At 40.7% G+C, this 19,692-nt stretch overlaps 1 protein-coding gene across 1 annotated transcript in view; it reads left to right on the top strand.

Moving 5' to 3' along the window:
• The window catches only part of immp2l (inner mitochondrial membrane peptidase subunit 2), a 126,308-nt gene that overhangs the window by 20,928 nt on the left and 85,688 nt on the right, over positions 1-19,692 (top strand). The window contains 2 exon segments of the mRNA XM_026364700.2: positions 1,080-1,094; positions 1,096-1,184. Coding sequence (XP_026220485.1) covers positions 1,080-1,094; positions 1,096-1,184 — 104 coding nt within the window.

The raw sequence follows: 19,692 nt of genomic DNA, 5'->3' as shown, positions 1-19,692 counted from the left end.
CATAATGAGCACATGTTCACGATTAACATAAGAGATGACAGATCAGTTTAGTCTTCACAGGCAACACATCTTTAAATTGAAGCATCAGATCTTGCAGCAGAACATCCAGATTTGTGACACTGTCAGCACCGGACTGAGGTCAGGGCAGTTGAATTACTATGTATGAGTATGTTTCATTACATTTAAACATACTCACAAACAGAGACTGAAGAAGAAAAGGAGAGGAGTGGAAACAGCTTGCTGCTTTATTAACAACAAATGGTGCTCACACTATTCTCATCTGTATCCCTAATCTTTATGTAGCTTTTATTTAGTGAGCCATTTCTTTTATTGCTTGCTTCTTACTAACCAACAGGGGTGACTGTGGCCAAGGAGGTGGTGGAGAAGTAGTTCTTATCAACCCGGTATCGTTAACACCATCCAGCTTTGTTACTGTGTGCGTGTAATACATCCTGAATTACTCATTTTGAATCTTGATCATTGATATGAGAATCAGTCGATACTTCAGGATCCATTTCTGACGTCTAAAAACTTTAATTAAAGCTGGCCCAAATGTATTTCAGGAGGATCCACAAATGAATCTCATTTGGTGTGACCTTGTAAAAATGGCCGGCTGACATTTTGGTAACAGAACATCGCTGCAGTGGCAGTAAAGTCTCTCTTCTGGTTTGTATGATGCATCTCTGACATCAGTTAACTGGCTTTTTAAAAACACCAGGACACCTGGTCGGCAGCTGCTCCTTTGCTTCTTACCTAAGAGGTTGTTACTCTGTTCAGGTGTGTGACAGGATGGAGCTGCTGCTGCGGTGCTACAGATGTGCTTTTTGTTTTAAGAAGTGTGTCCAGATAAACATACCTAATAAGACGTGTGTGTGTTTGTGTTGTCGACCTTTTGTTCAAACTATATTTAGACAGTTTAGTTCTGCTCTATTACACGTTAACAATGATGCACTGTTACTTAGCACGTCTCCTGTTTGCACCTCAACCAGATTGTTCATATTTATATAGTGTGTGTGTGTGTGTGTGTGTGCTCATTTCTCTTATTAATGTAAACTGTGTGTCTGTGCGTTTGTTTACAGCCGTTCCTGAACCCTGGGGGGGGGGTCCGACTGTGACGTCGTCCTTCTGAATCGTTGGAGCGTGAGGAACTACCAGGTCCAACGAGGGGACATCGTCTCTGTAATGTGAGTAACTTAAGAATACACACAAACCTGAAATCACCAGCAGCAGGAAAGTTATTTGACGATTTCTACTATTTGGCTTTCACACAAACCCCCCCAGGTGTATTCTTCTTCATTACTGTGGTTTTTCAGTCCAGGCATTTCCAACAGCTGTAGCACAGTTTCATCACCACCTCACATCATAAAATACTACATGTTAGAAACACAGAGGTGATTAAACCTCCAGGATACTACAGGAGTGCGTTTAAAACCTTTAACCTTTAGATTGCATTCAGACATCCTTTCTTATATTAGAAAGAGAAATACCATGTTTTTAGTCATCATAACATGTATGTAACATTCAGGCAGCCCTATGTAATTCATGTATATAATCATCATTGCTAAAGCATTCAACAAAAAGTCAATGAATGGATTGATAAGTAAAGGAGACAGAGGCAAACCAACAGTCATTTTGGACTCAGTGATGATAAACTCAGTGATGAACTCAGTGTCCAAGTTCAAGGTCACAGTCACTTCATGTTCGTCCAATTCTTGCTGTGAATGTGCTGTTTCAGAAACGCCTTGAGAGAATCTCAGTAATGAACTGGCTAGATTTTTTTGGGTTGTCAAACGTCAATGGTCAGTGTGACCTCCTATATACAGTATATGTATACACTTAGAATATGAGTCTGAGCAGACGTGTTACTGGTTAGTGAAGGTATACAGTAATCTGGTGTCTTACACATCATTTTTCATGGGTTATCTCTTGAAGACCAAGGTGCCAAAAAGTGTTGCAGCATGACACATGATGCATGAATGCAGAAAACCACATGTAAGAAAACTCTCTGTAATGTCCACGTCACAAAAATGAAACTGCAGATCTGCACAGAATATACCACAAATCAGATGCTACAATAAAATAAATCCACTAAGACAGAAAGATTCTGATAGTTGTTGCAATTATTTGAAAGGCTACAGAGAAAGTTTTTATTAATTTTTTTATGGTAACCATTTTTGAAAGCTTAGTTCTGACTGTTTGGCCTGTGTTACAGTGAGTGTTTTTAAAAGCTTACAATATCAAGTGAGGTTTGACTTTGGTCAACAGAGACACGCTGCGGTGAGCTGCAGGGCTTGTGATAAATCAAAATATAATGAATTTCAGTGGGGTTCAACCTCAGGACAGTGTTTATCACCTGAATATAACTTTGATTTACCATGTGAAAGGGTCGCGGTGGAGTCTTTGGGAACACCCACATAAAGCCCACATGTCGCTCTGTGAGTTCACCGACTGCACGTGTGCCAAACAATTAACTGATGTTACACTCTGTTTTATTTTTATCACTTGTTTTTGAATCAAATGCAATGAACAAAGGAGCCTTTGCTTTTTATTTCTTACTACTGTTCACAAAACACAAAACATTAAATTAATTAAGCAGTGACAGTGTGATTATAAAGTCATTGTGCTGGTGACACAAGAACAACACAATGGAGTTTACAAGTACGTTCCACCAGAAAAGAAAGAAAATCATGACAATTCAAATTAGAAGAGAAGTATAGAGGACAGATTTATATAAAAATAGTGCCAACAATGAAACAAACATGACATACACAGATGTCAGTATAGCTCCTAAAAAAAATGAATGCAATGCCTGCGGCAATCCCCAGTAATATCTGTGAATGCAGCTTAAAACCACCCTGTTGTCTGATGTTGCTTAATTCAGATAGTGGTGACACTACAGCACAAAACTAAACATGCATGTCACTGTGAGTCTACACTACCGCTGAAAAGTTTGGGATCACTCAGATACTTTGTTTTCCAGGAGACTACCTTCTTATCAGGAGATTGATGCAGAGGACGGACAATTGTTAATAATAGATGACTTTTAAAGAATGACCTACATTTTTTCATAGAGGTTGAAATGTGTTTTTCTTTGTTAAAGAAAAATGTAAGTGATGCCATCCACCTGTGCTGCTGCAGTTCTACTCTCTTCTATCTTCACCTGAGTAAAGATTTCAAGAATTGCATCAGAGAATTATGATTGTATTTGTCTACATTCTCTTGTAGAGGTTGGTAGGATCGCATGTTGCCATATTTCATGTAAACTATTTGCTGTTTAGTTTCAACCTACACAATCATCACGCAGAAACATTCTTCAGAAACCTTCATCACTGAAGTCGAGTTGTGCTCTGCGGGACTCGAGTCGTTTCGTTGTTTTTATTTTGCCATTTAAAAGCATCGGTGCTTCTCCTGCTGTGGTACAGTAGTTTAGTGATTTGCTGACAGAGCAGCAGGGGCCTTTCTAAGTGAGCAAACATCACAAACCTTTTATCCTCAACATGCTTCCAGTGCTAAGAGAACTACTGTGCCACACAGGCAGGTACAGTATGGACTTGTCAAACAAAGCAGACAAACATCAGGCACATGCTGCACACGATGAGTCGTCCCTGCTCGATACAGACCCCTCGTCCAGATTTACTGAAATCTTTTCCATCTCGACACAACCTAGAAGTGTCTCAGACATCTTTCTTCCATCCCAGACGTTGTTTTATTAACGTCGCTCTGAGCCCAGTAAAAATGAAATGAACAGTTTTGGAGTTTTGGGCTGTTTCATAGCATGAAGAGTGAAGCAGTGTTTTTTGATTCGAGGTGTTCTGAGTGCAGCCTGTGTAGTACACATCCTAGTGACAGGAGAACAAGCCCACTTCTGTAATTACCCCTCTCTGGGTTACGGACATGCTGTTTAGTTTTAGTGGGAAAAGAGATGTTTCTGAGTCTATTCCTGGAACCGCGAGGGAAAGAGCAGGAGTGCAGCTCTGAGCGGTAATTTAACCTAATCTGAGCCCGAGAGGTGCTCGCATTTAGCTCTTGTGCTGTGGCTGAATTGTAGAGGAGCCCTCGTTCTTCCGTTGGAGGGTAATCATCCAGCAGTGCAGCATCACACAGCTGGACAGGCACTAAGCATATAGAGCAAAAAAAAAGGGAAATGGAGACACTTGTTCTGTAAAGTTCTGACATTTAGATTCAACCCACTGTCCTGTGGCATTATCAGCTCTGTGCTCCTCACACCTCCTCCCCCTCTGTGCCTTTTCATCGTTTGTCTTCCTATCTCAACACCACCTGTTTACCTGGTAGTCCTTTGAAGAAGGGGCTTTTTTCCTCAAAGCAACAAACAGTGGAGTCTCCAAATGTGAAACCGATTCGTGCTAACTCGCTTAATCACAGGGGATTTAGCTAAGATCCCTCAAAAAGCAGCATCTATCAACTGCCAAGAATATCGCCTTAGATTTAAATTTCAAATGTGATACAGCAACACTGCAGGGGAGACGGACTCCTGCTATAATTGGCACTCATTTTCAAGGAAAATTGTTCAAGGGAATACGCCTGTCCATAGAGTAATATCTTATTTACAGAATGCCTCTCATTTTTAGTGCATGCTGGCTAAGGAAAATGATTGTGTCCCTGTACTTCTGAGGCGGCGTGCAGAGAGCTGAGCACTGCCATGGGTGTTTGTCATGCTCTCAGCGCAGACCATTACAAACCTGATTGATTTTATGTTCGGCTGTGAACAGAACCATTTGCCTCTGAGCGGCCTCAGAACTGATTCCTGCAAAACATCATTTTCTCCAGGATGGAGAGGAAATGTTCCTCTCTGGTTATAAATGAGCATCACAGCAGATTAATAGAGTCCCCGCTCCTGGCTCGCTTAGTTTTTGTTTATGTTGAACGGCTTGATGACAGCCATGTTGGATCAGCAAGGGACAGGAGGAGGTACGTGGGAGGGTGGGTGTTGGTGAAGTTCCACAGTCAATGAATATTCATCAAAAAGTCAGCAGACATGGAAACCTTCAGAAGAGCCGAGCGTCATTCCTCTGAGGTGCCGTCCTCTTAATGTTTTCTCTGAGTCGAGGATCCTGCTGACAACAAACATCTGCAGCTCCGAGCTTCTGTCAACTTTCTTGGACAGATAAGAGACTGTGCTCAGTGGGGAGAACAAGGAACTAACATGTTACAGACAGGTCCAGGATTAAAACTTCTACCTGTGGAAATGCCCAAATCGTCTTAGTCCTGAGGTTTAGCTAATGACTAAAACTGGAATAGTGGCAAATTGCTGTTTGGCACGATCTGACCTATCCAAGTTTTCGGAAACTGTAACAACTAGTCTGTGTAAGAACCAGTATTTGTGTGGCAACCTGTTTTCATTTGGTGATGTGTCAACCTTCACTTACGTGGTTTAGCATTAAAACCAGATTGGATTTATGAGCAGCTGGTGCGTGTGGGAATAGAGTCTTGATGTTTCTTGATTGATTGTAGGATGAAGCCGGATTACCCAGAGAAATGTTGAGGAAACCCACACAGGCATAGTAAGACGAGGTAGACACCAGGTAGACACCAGGTAGACATCAGGTAGACACCAGGTAGACACCAGGTAGACACCAGGTAGACATCAGGTAGACTCCAGGTAGACTCCAGGTAGACACCAGGTAGACACCAGGTAGACACCAGGTAGACTCCAGGTAGACACCAGGTAGACACCAGGTAGACACCAGGTAGACACCAGGTAGACATCAGGTAGACTCCAGGTAGACACCAGGTAGACACCAGGTAGACACCAGGTAGACACCAGGTAGACATCAGGTAGACTCCAGGTAGACTCCAGGTAGACACCAGGTAGACATCAGTGGATTCAAACCAGCTCCTTCAGCTCAACAGTCATAGGCAGTAGACCCCCAGGGGAGATGTTCGTTATCGATTTATAAGAAGCTGCAACACTCTGATTAGTTAGAGGGGAGAGATCTGTTCGACTGCATATGTAAATGAAAAGTTTAAGACATTTATACAAACACAAGATTAAACTTAATAAAACATTGCACAGGCTGCTTTAAAGATTTTGCACGTTAGACTTGACCATTGTGGCCTGTGATATTTTGATCTTCTCTTGAATCAAGGTTAAAGCACAATTTGCATCTCATCACGTCTGCTTTGCTAAACACTTCATTTAGATTTATTTCTGTTCTGAGCATCACAGCTTTGATTATCTTTGTTCTGCCAGGAGCTCTGTGATGTCAAAGATTTCCTTCTTGAGTTTGTCTCGACATTTCAGACTGAGTTTCTAATTTAGTTTTGGATTTGTTTTCTGAAGAGTGTTTCTCAAAGCTGGGAAAATGTGGAAATGATGACCTGCTGTGTACATTTGTCGTGGTTCGTGGAGCAGAGCTTGACATTCTGTCTTTGGTTGCTTCAAGGATTCAAGGAACATTTAAATCTCATTGTAATTCAATTCCCTGGTTATTATCCAAACTAGAGAACATAAAAGCTCGACTTCACTCCCACCTTTGTAATCCTACACCTACAGCAGAGGCTGCAGTTGTGAGGTAGGTGCTTTTTAAGCTTCTGAACTGAATCGTGAGCTAAAAACCTTCTTTTGCCTTGTTTTTCTATCTACATGTCACCAAAGTCTCCTGAGATAAGGAGACACATGAAAACCTCGGTTCATTTGTTTGTTTTTTCTAAGTAGATTTTTTCACAAATGCTGAAGCGAAGAAAAAAAAGAGCGGGAGAGAGGAAAGGAAGTACAAACTGTTCAGGTGAGGAAACATTAAAAGCCTGTGGGGTTTCTAAAAACATCTCAACCCGAACGAGACAACAAACAGAGATGCAATTGGGAAACCAGAAGAAACAAAGCAAGAAAAACAATGCAACAAGGAGAGGAAGTGAAAGCTATAAAATAAATGAACCTTGTGTTTGTGTGCTCGAGGTGTGAGGATGGAGCGTGCATGTTTGCTAATAGAGCCTTAATTTGAAGTTATAACTGCTGCAGTAACAAATTATGATTCAATTCATTTTGTTAGAAAAAATTTATTTTAATTTGTCTAAAGTTAATGTGCAGCCACTGTTCTCTGATCACAGCGGTGAGGTGTAACTACCTTCAGGCTGGAAACTCTCAGCCCGTATGTGAGTATAAATGAGTCTGTTATGCTGAGATCAATCTACATAATATCAGCACAATAACAGGCATAGGTGGTGGTTGTGGCTGGTTTTATCTTCTATATTTCATGGTGGGAGACGACCAGTGCAAGAATTTAGAAATCCTCATGATGTCTTTTCATAATCATGAGCATATCCAGATTTTTGATGTTGAACAGAAGGAGCACAGAGCACTCTGCAGCAAGCTGCCAACATGGCAAAGCAAGCAAAAGAGGAATGATGATGTTCCTGCTCAAGCTGCGAAGGACGGCAAGCTCTGATTGATCGACATGTTTCTCAGCCCAGTGTGACTCAATGTTCACCTAATCTGACACACTCAATGTCTCTAAGGTCTAAAACATTGTGAAGTCTGATCCTGTCATTACATACTGTAGCGCAGGTTGACATTTTATCTGACAAGTTGTTCTGTCTGCTTCAGTATTTTGTTCTTTTCTGCACCTTTTTGGAATTTAACAGGGTTATTATGATGATTTTCCCCACCGCTACCTTGTCATTGCCTGCTATTACCAAGCTGTAAAGTTATTTGGAACCAAATATACAAAACCACTGGCCTTAGCCGTCATTCAGTTAATTCACAAAAACATAAACCTGTCGACATTATACAGATCTTCCACTCACATGGTATATTTTTGTAACTTTATGGTAGAAAAATGTTTTCTTAAATTAAGCAAGTAGAAGTAAATGAACTGGACTTGACTTTCAGCAGCAGCCATACCCTGCAGGCCCACCACACCTTCACACAGTGTGATCACACTGCTTCACACAATTTGTCATATTTTCTCACATGGTTTAATCTGCTGTCGTGCGTCAGACAGTGGCCGCCTCCTTCAACATGTTTCATAAAGAGGACGTGAGGGGAACGCGCTGTGTTGTGTCACCACTCAGCAGCTAATTTTATATATTTATATCCAGTCAGATTCCTGCTCAGCACAGCAGGAAATGAAGTATTCACATCTTCTTACAGTTAAGATTTATGGCCTTGCCGATTGCTAATGAGCGAGTAAATAATCAGGTGCAGTAAAGTAAAGTGAGCGGATGGACCTTATCACTGTTGTTTACCGGCTCTACAGAGATTTAATGGGTTCATCTCTGCAGCGGACACTTTTAGAAGTGGGAGTGTGCGGGATTGGATTGTTCTCTTTTTATAATTTGACTTTAATTTACAGAGGGCTTTCATCATCATGGTTTATATGTTGTCATATACAGACGTTTCTGTGCTTAAACAGCAGCCTCCAAGTGTGTCAAATACATATCTCCATGTTTTTGTGAAGAACAAAATTGATGCCAGATGATGTTCTGTATTAACATAATGATCTTAAATGTGCACAGATAATAGATTTTAGGCCATCAACATCCATATTAATCTTTTATTGTTGGGTTTAGAAACATTATGGACTGTCCCTCCATCCCTAAAACCTCCCAATCGCAGTTGCACTGGTAATTCTTAGGAGACGATATACTCTCAGATCTTCTTACACATGCATTGTGTCATTTTAAGATATTTAAGCTATTTAAATTGCTTCAGTATAGAGTTTTTGTACTTGTACTACCTCTTATCATATACCTGCTCAGTATGTTGAGAATATTTGTGATATGAAACCCAACCAAAAGCAGAACATGGATAAATGTACACTAAATATACATGATGAACAGCAGTATGTCATATTTATATTAATAAGTTAGAGCCCATAATGTCTGAGTATAAACTGTAATTATCGTGCAGTTGGTAGAGAATAGCTCAGAGTCCCTCATCTAAAAGACTACATATGGAATTCATGTGGGGGTCGGAAACTAATTTCCATGAAATTGGTATTAAAGCTTTGCTAATTAAATAGGCCCACAGAGGCCTCCGTCTTGAAGACGGAGAAATACTCCTTAGTCTTTCAGGAGCTTATACAATCCAGATATCACTGTGAGTGAGATATAAAGGTACGAGTTGTACTAGTGTCCAAATCCAAATGATTTTCACATGTAGGCTGAGTCAGACTCAGAGAGGCAAAAACCTGGGGAAGCACTCACAGGTGAAGCTGCCTCCTAATGCTGATTTTAGTGCCTTCAGTGAGACTGTAACACGGGGTATACTAGCTGTTTATCGAGGTGTACACACAGGTAACAACTGCATCTTTGTACACATTGTTCTTTACATATTTTGTGTATGTCATTTAGCCACTAGGAGCACACTAGAACATTTTTCCCTGGCTGAGCACTGCTAAACTGATCCAGGCTGACAAATCTCTGCATACGTCACATGATGGATTTCATTCCTTCGTTCTGTACTCGGAGGATTAAACCTGCACTCTGGTGACATTTTTGGTTATTGAGGGAAATCGCTTGATAGCAGATTCACATTAAATATGGTAGGTACCCAGGGTCTCCAGAGGCTGAATCTTATGAGTTTTGTGGCCCCTGTGGCTTTTCCTAGCAGGTTACCTTTTTCACTTGTTCTGTGAAATATCTCAGCATCTACTTGATGGATTGGCACCATTTTTCATACAGACACATACGGTTCCCACGTGATGAATTCTCACAGCTAGTCTAGCAGCACCATGATTGTTGCAGCTCATATTCACAGACAACCAGACTCAAATGCACAACCATGAACAGATTTAAAAGTTCTAAACATTCAGATTTATTGCACCATAACTTTGGACATCTGTGAGTGTTGGGGAAAATATTCAGTGCAGCACTGACATTATCAGAATATCAATAGCAGGCAAGGTCACATTCAGAGGCATGAAGTTCATACAAGAGTGGGCAGTCAGGCAAAACAGGGAGTCCAGGGTATGAGTCAAACAACTCCCAACTACCTTTATCTTTTAAATCCTGGAAGTTGAGAGGTGGGGGCCCCATGGATAAGACTGCCATAGTGCATCCTGCTGTCCACATAATGTAAAACAAAATGAGAATCAACAGACCAGACCACCTTTTACTGCTGATCACAAGCCCATTGTTGTTCATTCAGCAGTGAACAGGGGTCATCGTGGGCACTCTGCCTGGTTTGCTGCTGTACGACCCCATAAGCCTCAGAGCTGTGTGTTTTGACACCTGTTGATCACAGACAGCTTTACATTGTTGTGGAGTAGTACAGTACATCTCTTCAGTGACACACACCAGACTGGCCTTCGGTGCCCAGGATCCTACCCTGCAACACTTTTTACAGGTACTGGCCACTATGGACTACTAACACCCCATTAGACCTGCAGTTCTGACGCAGGTGTCTAAGGCTTGTTCTGACCGTTCACTTGCTGCGTGATACGTTCCACCTCTTAAAAAAGGTGCCATTGTAATGTGATAATCAGTGTTATTCACCTGTCAGTGGTCTAAATGTGTAAAAGACTCATCAGTTTACATGTCTAACGACGTCCCTTTAGAACTTTACAACATACTCTAGTCTATCACAGCACACTGTGCATTCATAATATTGGACTAATTAGGAAGATAAAAATACTAACTCATTTGCCTCTCTGCCTCTTCTCCTCTCTGCTGTGATGCATGCTGGGTAGCAGGATGTGTTGGCGATGTCCAACCACAGAGTTTTTCCTCTTTTAAGGATTTGTCTCCTTCCTCTCCCTCAAACATCAAAGCTGACAGCCTGCCGCTCACGCAGCTTTGAGCGAGCGGGGAATTACCTCCATGAGTATTTCCTCGTCCGTCCATTTAGCGGCGACAGATCCCTCCCTCCCAACGAGGTTCGTCAGTTGACATATTGAGGGCACGATGAAGGCTACGTTAACACCAGAGGGAGTGACACACTTTAAAGCACCATGAGGGAGAAAGAACTTTGCATCCTGTCGGGGTGCAGTTTTATTTTTTATGACAAATACACATCTTCTGTTTTTATGCTTTTGGGATGGACGCAGCAATGAGACCACCTGAATGTTCTGGTTTTGATGGCAGTGTCAGATTCAACCTTTTCATTACCTGACAAAAATATTTAGTGCTTGTACAAATATTTGTTGTGTAGTTGATGCTGCAGTAATCTTTAGATAGATGCTGGACTTGATGGTTCAGCATCTAAAACATTTGACTTTAAATACAAACGTTAAGTGTCTAAACTTAACCAAATCTTAACAGTAGCTCTGGAATCTTTTGTGTAATGTTTGAGTCATTTAGGTGCTTACTTAAAAATATTTTATTATTAGTTTTTAGGTTTAGTTAAATGATTTCATGAAAGAGTTTAAAACGTTTACACACAAGCTGAGTTCCAGTAAAGACAGTGAACTGCAAATGTTTAATATTTCACTTCCACAAACTGATTTAATCCTCAACCCAACGCCTCCTGGAAATGTCTTCTTTGCTGACCTCCAGTGGATCAAGTTCTCACCATGCTGCAGTGATGCACAGGTGTACTCTGGCAGCTAAACAGCTGTTTGGACCGGTGTTAACTTGCTTTTTTCATTTTGAGGCGAACATTGGCAACAAACTGACGTCTTTGGACAGTATTTGTAGAGGAGCAGCAGCGTTAATTGGAATTTGTTGAAATGTGGTAGAAAATGAGTAACTTGTAGGCAAACATGGATTTAATCCTGGACTGACTTTGGGCTTCCACATTGATGATCCTAGATGATCACCTTTGGCGTTCCTTTATCTAAAGCAACCTATGAAGCTAAAAGCTAAATTAGGGAGACTGAGAGCAAAGTGCACTGACAAGACACGTTTCAGGTTTATAAAACTAAAGTGCCAGATAGAGGAGATGATAACTTATTTCTTTTTATAAGGACATCGAATGTTTTTTGAACATAAGGACTGAGGAGTGAGCAGAGTTGGGAGCTTGTTTCACCATTGTAGGACCATTGCACAGAAAAGTTTTGGGGTCTTTTTGTGTCATGTAGGGTCCAGTCGCTGGTCATTGGCAGAGAGCAATTGTAGATCTGGATTAGGATGCTCAGTAGTAATGTGCTTTTGAACCTAACTGGAAACCAGTGCAGAGATAAGAACAGTGTATGATGTGTGAGACACAGTCCTGCACTTTGGACCGTCTGCAGAAGCTTGAGTGCACATGCGTGTGCCCCTGTTAGCATTGGTCATACTGATAAGAGCGTCAGATCAGAAGTTGCTTGTGCTGTTTTGGTTCATTTTTAGTTTCAGCTGCAGAGGTAAAAAGTTTAGCAGAATGAGTTCAGGCCTGCCTGACCATTGCTTTGATTGTGCGTGTGTGTCCCGTTCTGGTTATCGTGTTTAAAGGACTCGCCATGGTGATAAACATGGTTTGTCATGTCTTATCTCCACATGTTTATTTTGAATTGTGTGACTCTATCCTTCAGTATCTCCTGCTGCTGAGGTGCCCTTGAGCCTAATCCTGCAGTAAAAAGCTGTTCCTGCTGTCATCTCTCCCGATACGAGGACAACACAATAAAGTAGACAGCATCAGTAAATCTGAATGTGTAAACAGATTTAAGTACGACATGTGGAGCTGAGCTGGAAGTCACAGCTGCTCCACATCTTTTAACCCTGCACTGGAAATGAGCTTTGATCCAGGCTAATTCTGCTGCTGCTGGGAGGCTTTCCTGTGGACCCTGATCTCCCAGCAGGCTTTGTGTCACCACTGTTTTAACACAGTTATGTTAATCGGTTGTGTGGTGATGCAGCATTAAAACCAGAGCTGGGAATTAAGCAGAAAGTGTCAACACCCCTGAAGACTTGACCTGCTCCTAAACCTTTACTAACTCAGTTTCCCTTCAATTTTGTATTATTTATTGTCATTTTGTTGTTCATATACTCCGACCAGCAGCAGTCTGTCATGAAGAATTAGCAGATGAATTTCTTTTAATACCTGTGAGTTATATAACCAAGAACTAGTATTTTGAGTGTAGTTTTACAGCTAAATCAATACATGGGTTTTATAGAGGCAGAAAATTTACTGCAAGACAATACGCTGCGTAGCACTGGTCCATTAAATCAGAACTCACTGCAGTTCATTTTCAAGGTAATGATGAATTAGGATGACATAAACCTTGAGTAAATTTAGGTTCATATTTCCATGTCAGCTTTCAGCTCTTACATCCTGAATGCTGATAGTTTCCACAGACGCTGATGCTCTGGTTACTTTTAATAATCAGCTTATGAGGCCTGTTTGCAGTAGTCTCTTTAGGTTTCCTCTTAAGTGGGTTCAAAGTCAAATAAAACATTTTCTTGCACCGTGCAACTTTCTAACTTTCTGACGTCCTTTCCACTGAAGCCTCACACATTCTCTGATTGGAAAAATGTTAAATGTTAAATGTTAAATGTTAAAATGCACACGCTTCTATCTCATGAAAATATACATTTTAGTCATTTAAAGGAAAATTCTTAGAATTCTAGAATTTATTTAGACTGTATTATTTCTTTGAACACCGTTGTAGTTTGCCCACAACTAACATTGAGTTATTTCACAAACTTTTATATTTGACACAATGGAAAAACACAGAGTGGCTGATTAACAACGAGTGTGCCACATATTGTCAAATATCTACCAGTGTTGTTTTTCTAAATACACATTTGGACTCAGGGTTGTCTTATGGACAGGTAGGAAATGCTGGACGAGCAGGGAGTCAGACAAAAGAGAACTGTGGTGGGGAAACATCCATCTCCACTTGTTCTATTCCCCAACCCGCTCACTGAGTTTCCAGGCCTGACGCCGAGTTTAGCCTGCATGTTAACCTGCTTTTCTGCGGTGAAACCTGTGATAAATGGGCCGACAGTGAGCGGCCCTATGGTCAGGGCTTTGTATTTTTGGAGGCGGTGTTGCTGGTTCATCCAGACATGGATTCTAGGGAAAAAACTCACTGACAAGGATGGATGATTAATCCTTCAGTGCTTCAGGCTTTTTTTTTAGACAGCTGTGATGCAGGCTACAGTTTCTGTTACTTTCTCTACACAAGACATTTCAGAGATTGTATTTTTATTTTAGTGATCTGGTCCAGTTTTAGAAAAGAAAAGTTCTCAAGTTCATATTCTCTACTTTTAGTTTCTCACCTTGGTGTTGTTTTTCTGCTAAAGCTGGTGTAACTAATATTGTTGGTGTATCACGTCTTCTTCACTGTGCCATAAATAAGACATGTCCATTGTTACGAAACTATTAAAACACATCAGTGAGTCATATAGTTGCACTGTTATACATGTTTCTTCATGCACTAACACACTCTGTGCAATCAGACTGTCCTCCACTCATTAGAGAACACATGTGAATTCATCCCCAGCTGAAAGTAGTCTGCAACAAATGAAACTGTTTGAGCTGTTTTAAATATTTGCAGATATAATACCTGGATATACTTCAGACTACAAGAGTACTGCGACATGAACATATTGTCAGTTTTTATTTCAACCTCTCAGTGGGAAACTGAGTCTGCTTCATGGGAAAAACAAAAAGCAAAATCACAGTTCAGAGTTTATACTGTTAAAACTGTTTCTCAGCACACAGCAAGCGACTTCGCGTCTATCAACAATGCAAATGAAAATCAATTGCTTGGCAGCAGGAAATCATTGTCTTCCAAATGAGAGAAGGTAGTAATGCCAGTCACACCTCCAGCAGGCTGATGGAGGAGAAACAACAGGCCCTAAACGTCAGAGCGCCGAGGGATTCAAGTGTTACACCGGCAGTTGAAGATTCACCACCACAACAGGCTGAATTAGAAAAAGACTGGAGCTTTAAAAGCATCTCAGTGAATACCTTGACATTGATTAGACATACAGTATGTATAGGGTAGGTTACTGAGTTACGTACTAGATTTGATATTAGGTTTAGTTTAGAGGTGAATCAGTAAAGTGTTCTCATCATGCTGGGACATGCGCCTCGTCATCCTCACAGGAAGAGACTCGCAGAGAAGCTGCTAGTGTGACAGTGATGCTCTTTGGTGTTAAACAATGTGTTTTTCCTGTTTAAGGCAAAGGCACTTCCCCCTCTCATCCATCTGCTACTGAAATGTCGACTTCTGAATCACCTAAATCACAACTTTATTCAGTAAGCACCGGGTGGCCTGTGTATCAGCTATAGGAAGCAGCTGAATGCCATCAACAAAGAACAGGCTGTCATAGCGCAACATCCGCCCGTTGCCTCGGCAACTTGGTGAAACCACCAGTGGGGGGAGGAGGAGGACAAGGAGGGTGGAGTTTGCACCGAGATTGGAGCGAGAAGAAAGAAGCTTACAGAGGACGGCTGTGAGATTCGACATGACAAGCCCTGATGTGCTTCACATGGATTATTCCTGTTTACACGCCCACTCTGCATGTAGAATAATGATGCTAGAAGTTTACAAATTGCATGTTATCCCAGTCAGGCGCTGCATTCAAGTTTCACTGTGAAGGTGGAATATAAATGTTAGGACGACAGAGGCCTGCGCATCACATCACTTTCGTTGGAAGATTAGCAGGATAATTCTCAAACTCTGGGTCCTCATGTTACCACAGAGCTGCCCTTGGTGTGCCTTTGTCATTTGTCATCTTTAAAGCAGCGCTGTCGAGGGAGTGGAGCGCTTTGTAGTGGGGGGGGAGGCAGCCTCGGGCTACAGGTCATATTTCATCGTTTAAACAGTGAATCGCCTCCAAACTCCCTGCTGTCCAGCTCAGATGAGAGATAACAGTGCGAGGCTTCACACCGACAACTTCAAGGCCTGTTCATCACATCAGTGAGTCGGGCTCTCTGAGGACCCCAGTGAGGACCACACCCCGGCTAACAAAGACCAGCAGCAGGACGGGAGGGAGGATTCGTAAAAACTGTGGCGTCTCAAACATTTATCTTTATTGACAGCGAATGTCTGCAGCAGCAGTGTGTGGGCTTTTTGCAGGTGTGGGGGGGTTCTGAGTCTTTGTGTGTTTGACACAAATACAGATAAATGACGAGTGCACCTACTATACGACATTTTGACATAATATTCCAACATATTTGAAAATAAAGCAGTTTTCAGAGTCGAGGAGATAAAAACAGAAGCAGCTAAAATATGGAGTCAAAGAAATGACAAACCAGCCTCTGTCCTGTCAGGTTAGATTTTAATTGTCATGTGAAAATAACATTTCATTTCTTCAAATTCAAAGTTGATATTTGTATCAATATTATATAAAATAACCAAAAAAATTATTCGTTTTTGAAATTGCAAAGCATAAAATGACCTGTAAATTTCAATGCACAGCCTTTCTTTGCTTCCATACTAGAAAGTTAGAAGACAAATGTAATAAAATGTGAAACATTAAACTATTAATTTAATTTAATAATAGAAAATATCACAGAGTTTATTTCTTATCAGCACTAGTTTATACGAAAATAGTAAAAATCTCTGACAAAACAAATCTGGGCTCTACACCAAAATACATTCACTTGATCTTTGGCTCATGTTTCTATGTTTCTCCTGATTTTATTTAAATCTTTTATTAGATTTTTGAGATCTCCTGCCACGAACACAACCATCTTGGCAGAAGCAATAAAAAAACTGGCAAAAAAACAAAAAAAGTGGAAAATGTTAGAACAAAAGCCAAAAAGAATAAAAACAGGAAAAAAGAGAGAAGGTGACTGGAATCAAACAATCAGAAAAAGACCACAGAGGTTTTAAAGAAGAGTGCAGTAGTTTCCATACTTACTGTGTGGGGGGGGGCTACACTGCACTGAGTGTACAGTAGCTGAGGTAGAAAGGTGTAAAATTAAAATGTATAAAACAGCTACTGCTCAGTAAAGACATGTAATTATAAAAATGTAACCAGGCTGTAACATGGCTTAATACGCTGCAGCTTTAGATAACTAAACTTTACAACCTAGGCGAAGCTCAGATTCTTCAGTTCAGTTCAGACTTTTGGAGGTGACGGTTATTTCTGATGTTGGGGTCTCGTCCATCTCGCCCACTCTTATGAGCGTTTTGTGGCTGTTTTTCTGTTTTGATTGTTTTTCCAACGGTCAATAGTTCCCAGATCTATTAAAATCAGTGAGTCGGAGATGTGGAATGAGGGCAGCTCCAAAACTCCAAAGCACACTGCTCAACCTCAGGAGCTTAAAGAGTTATCTAACAATACACTAAACCATGCAGGTTTAATGCAGAGGACACATTTCATTGTAACATGTACATGTATGACAAATAAAAGCGGTTTCTTCATCATCACCATTATAAAACCAGTTATTCATGATTCAGCATCAAGTGGCAAACTGCACCTCATGCTAGTGCAGGAGGTGATTATCCAACCCACTGTGTTTCCCAAGACATCAGCTTAGGACACTTTGTCGTATCATACTTGATCTACACACAGATGTCATTCGACTGCAATAATAGCTGTTGATCTATTCACTGCATTACTTCAAATAATACTTTAGTATAGTACTTGATTACACCTAGCTTATGTACAGCCTATATTTTATATATTTCACCACATATTTCAGGACATTCTTGAGTTGGACTCTTCACAGGTCCAGTGGGTCCACTCCAGTTTTCTTTCTTGTATCACAACATGTTCTCTCAGCCCACCTTTAATTTAAGTCTGTTGTTCCATCTCAAGACGTAGCTCTTGTTTATCCACCAGCTAAATAGCTCAGAACTGTTCTCCTTGTTTTTTCAGTTGGATTAAAAAAGCTACTACAGCTGTGTTCGTGTCTCAGTCAATACAGTCTGTCCCAAATTCACCCAACCTAAAAGACTAAATTCACTTAGTACCAACTTTAACATCCATACACTGGCTTCCTGTATGTTTTAACATTTTAATTTGGGTTGGCTGCTAATCCATTATAAACCTGATTGCACCCTGATTCCTTTGTATTGACCTGCTAAAACAGACCAGACAGGACAGCCATGTTTCCTGTTTTATATATCTACAAAAAATCCTCTTCAACCTTATTAACCTCACTTGTTTATGTTCTTTTTGTTATATTTATGTTATGTAATGTTCATCTGGAGATTTTTCTTGTCTTGAATTTTCAAACACTGCTGTATAAATAAAATAAATATTGCACCACTTACTGCATGTGGACAATAGCAGTGAACAAACTCGGGATCCCTTTTCTTGGCAGAACAGGAGAAAGACTCACTTAAATACTGAAGACACAAAGCAGAGAATCCACAGCGGAGAAAACAACAACATCATGGCCTTGTAAAAACTGTGTAAATGTACAAAACTCTGATACAATTTGATATTTTACCATCAAGAATTAGGAAGTTGTTAATCCAAGCTATGAGTTCTCTGTTCTACGCAAACACCATGAAATGACTCCCTGGCTCTGATGTTGAGCAGATTGTGGTTTCCTCCTGTTTCTCATCAGTTCTTGCTAATTGGAAGCTACAGTCCAAAGCTGCTGCTAGCTGAGCTGAATGACTAACTGCAAAGGTAAAACCTGATTGTGTTTCCACACCACAGTAAACAGATGAGAGGAGAAGCTGGGAACTAGTACACTGGACATTTTAGACATTCAGTTGCTGCAGGCAGTCAGAGCTTCACATGAGTTTATCTGCAACAGTTCTTTTTAAATGAGTTTTTTCTACATAAAACTGGTTCCAGACTCTAAACCTGTGTCAAGACTTGCCAACAGCATTAACGTCTGTTCTGCTCATTATTGGGTGTTTGCTTCTTTCCACAAAATAACACAAAAAGATAAAGACTACCTGGTCTGTCCCTCAGTACGTTCTCCCTGTACTTTCTATTTGATCAGATGTCTGTATTGCTGCTGGCAGCTACATGTACTAATGATAACGGAGGATGGTTAGTGCACAGTTTACTGTGTAGGCTCGATAATTGAATGATTGGGGGTTGTTGTACTTCAGTAGCAGCCAAAAATATAGTTTGGAACAAATTGTGACTAAGTAGAGCAGGAATGATAAGTTGATAACTTAATCGATTCAATTCGATTCACAGATGTTATGTAATGTTGAGAACTGATAAACAGCCCCTTTTGAAGCAGGAAGTACAAATTTATGAGTTTATAGGCAGCATATGTAACGGGGGACCAAAGAAGCCCTCTAAAGACCTGCAACACTGCTACAGGCATTTCTTGACATTGTTTTGATCTACTGCGACAAGCACAGTCTTCAGATTCATTTCAGCACCGCTTACATAGTTCAGTCCAGATGTTTTGAGTGCTGGGCTAACATGTGACTTCAGATTTACTGTTACCCCACATTATGGTGCAGAGTGTAAAAGAGTCTCTACGTTTACATGTTGTTTGTATGCTCCTAGTGACTTACTGAGGTCTGTAGCTTCACATTCTCTGAAGAACGTAGAGATAATAATGGACTTGCTGTTTCGTAGTCTGACCTGAACCCCAGTGTTCAGGCTGCAAAGGCTGACCGACATCCTACAGAGCTAGATGCAGTTAAAACTGCAGTGACATTCAGTGATCATCAGGAAAACAACCTGCGGTAGAATCAAATAGATTATAATTGAAGTAGTAATAATGCACTTTGGATCAGTTGGTGTCAGATGTTACTACAGATAAAAACTGTACAGTACTGTTACTATGTCAGCCGGCTGCTCTCTGCTCTCTTTACCTTATATCTCTTTTTATTTAATTCATTCTCTGCCATCAACTTTGTTCATAGTTAGACTTTGTATGATGCAGTTCAACCTTTTCAGTGTCGCCACAAATACAAGAAGGCAGTGCAA

Source organism: Anabas testudineus, chromosome 6 (assembly GCF_900324465.2).
Source record: "Anabas testudineus chromosome 6, fAnaTes1.2, whole genome shotgun sequence".
Lineage (NCBI taxonomy): Eukaryota > Metazoa > Chordata > Actinopteri > Anabantiformes > Anabantidae > Anabas > Anabas testudineus.
The sequence above is the reverse complement of the archived record's forward strand: the minus strand, read 5'-3'. Positions and strand labels throughout refer to the sequence as shown.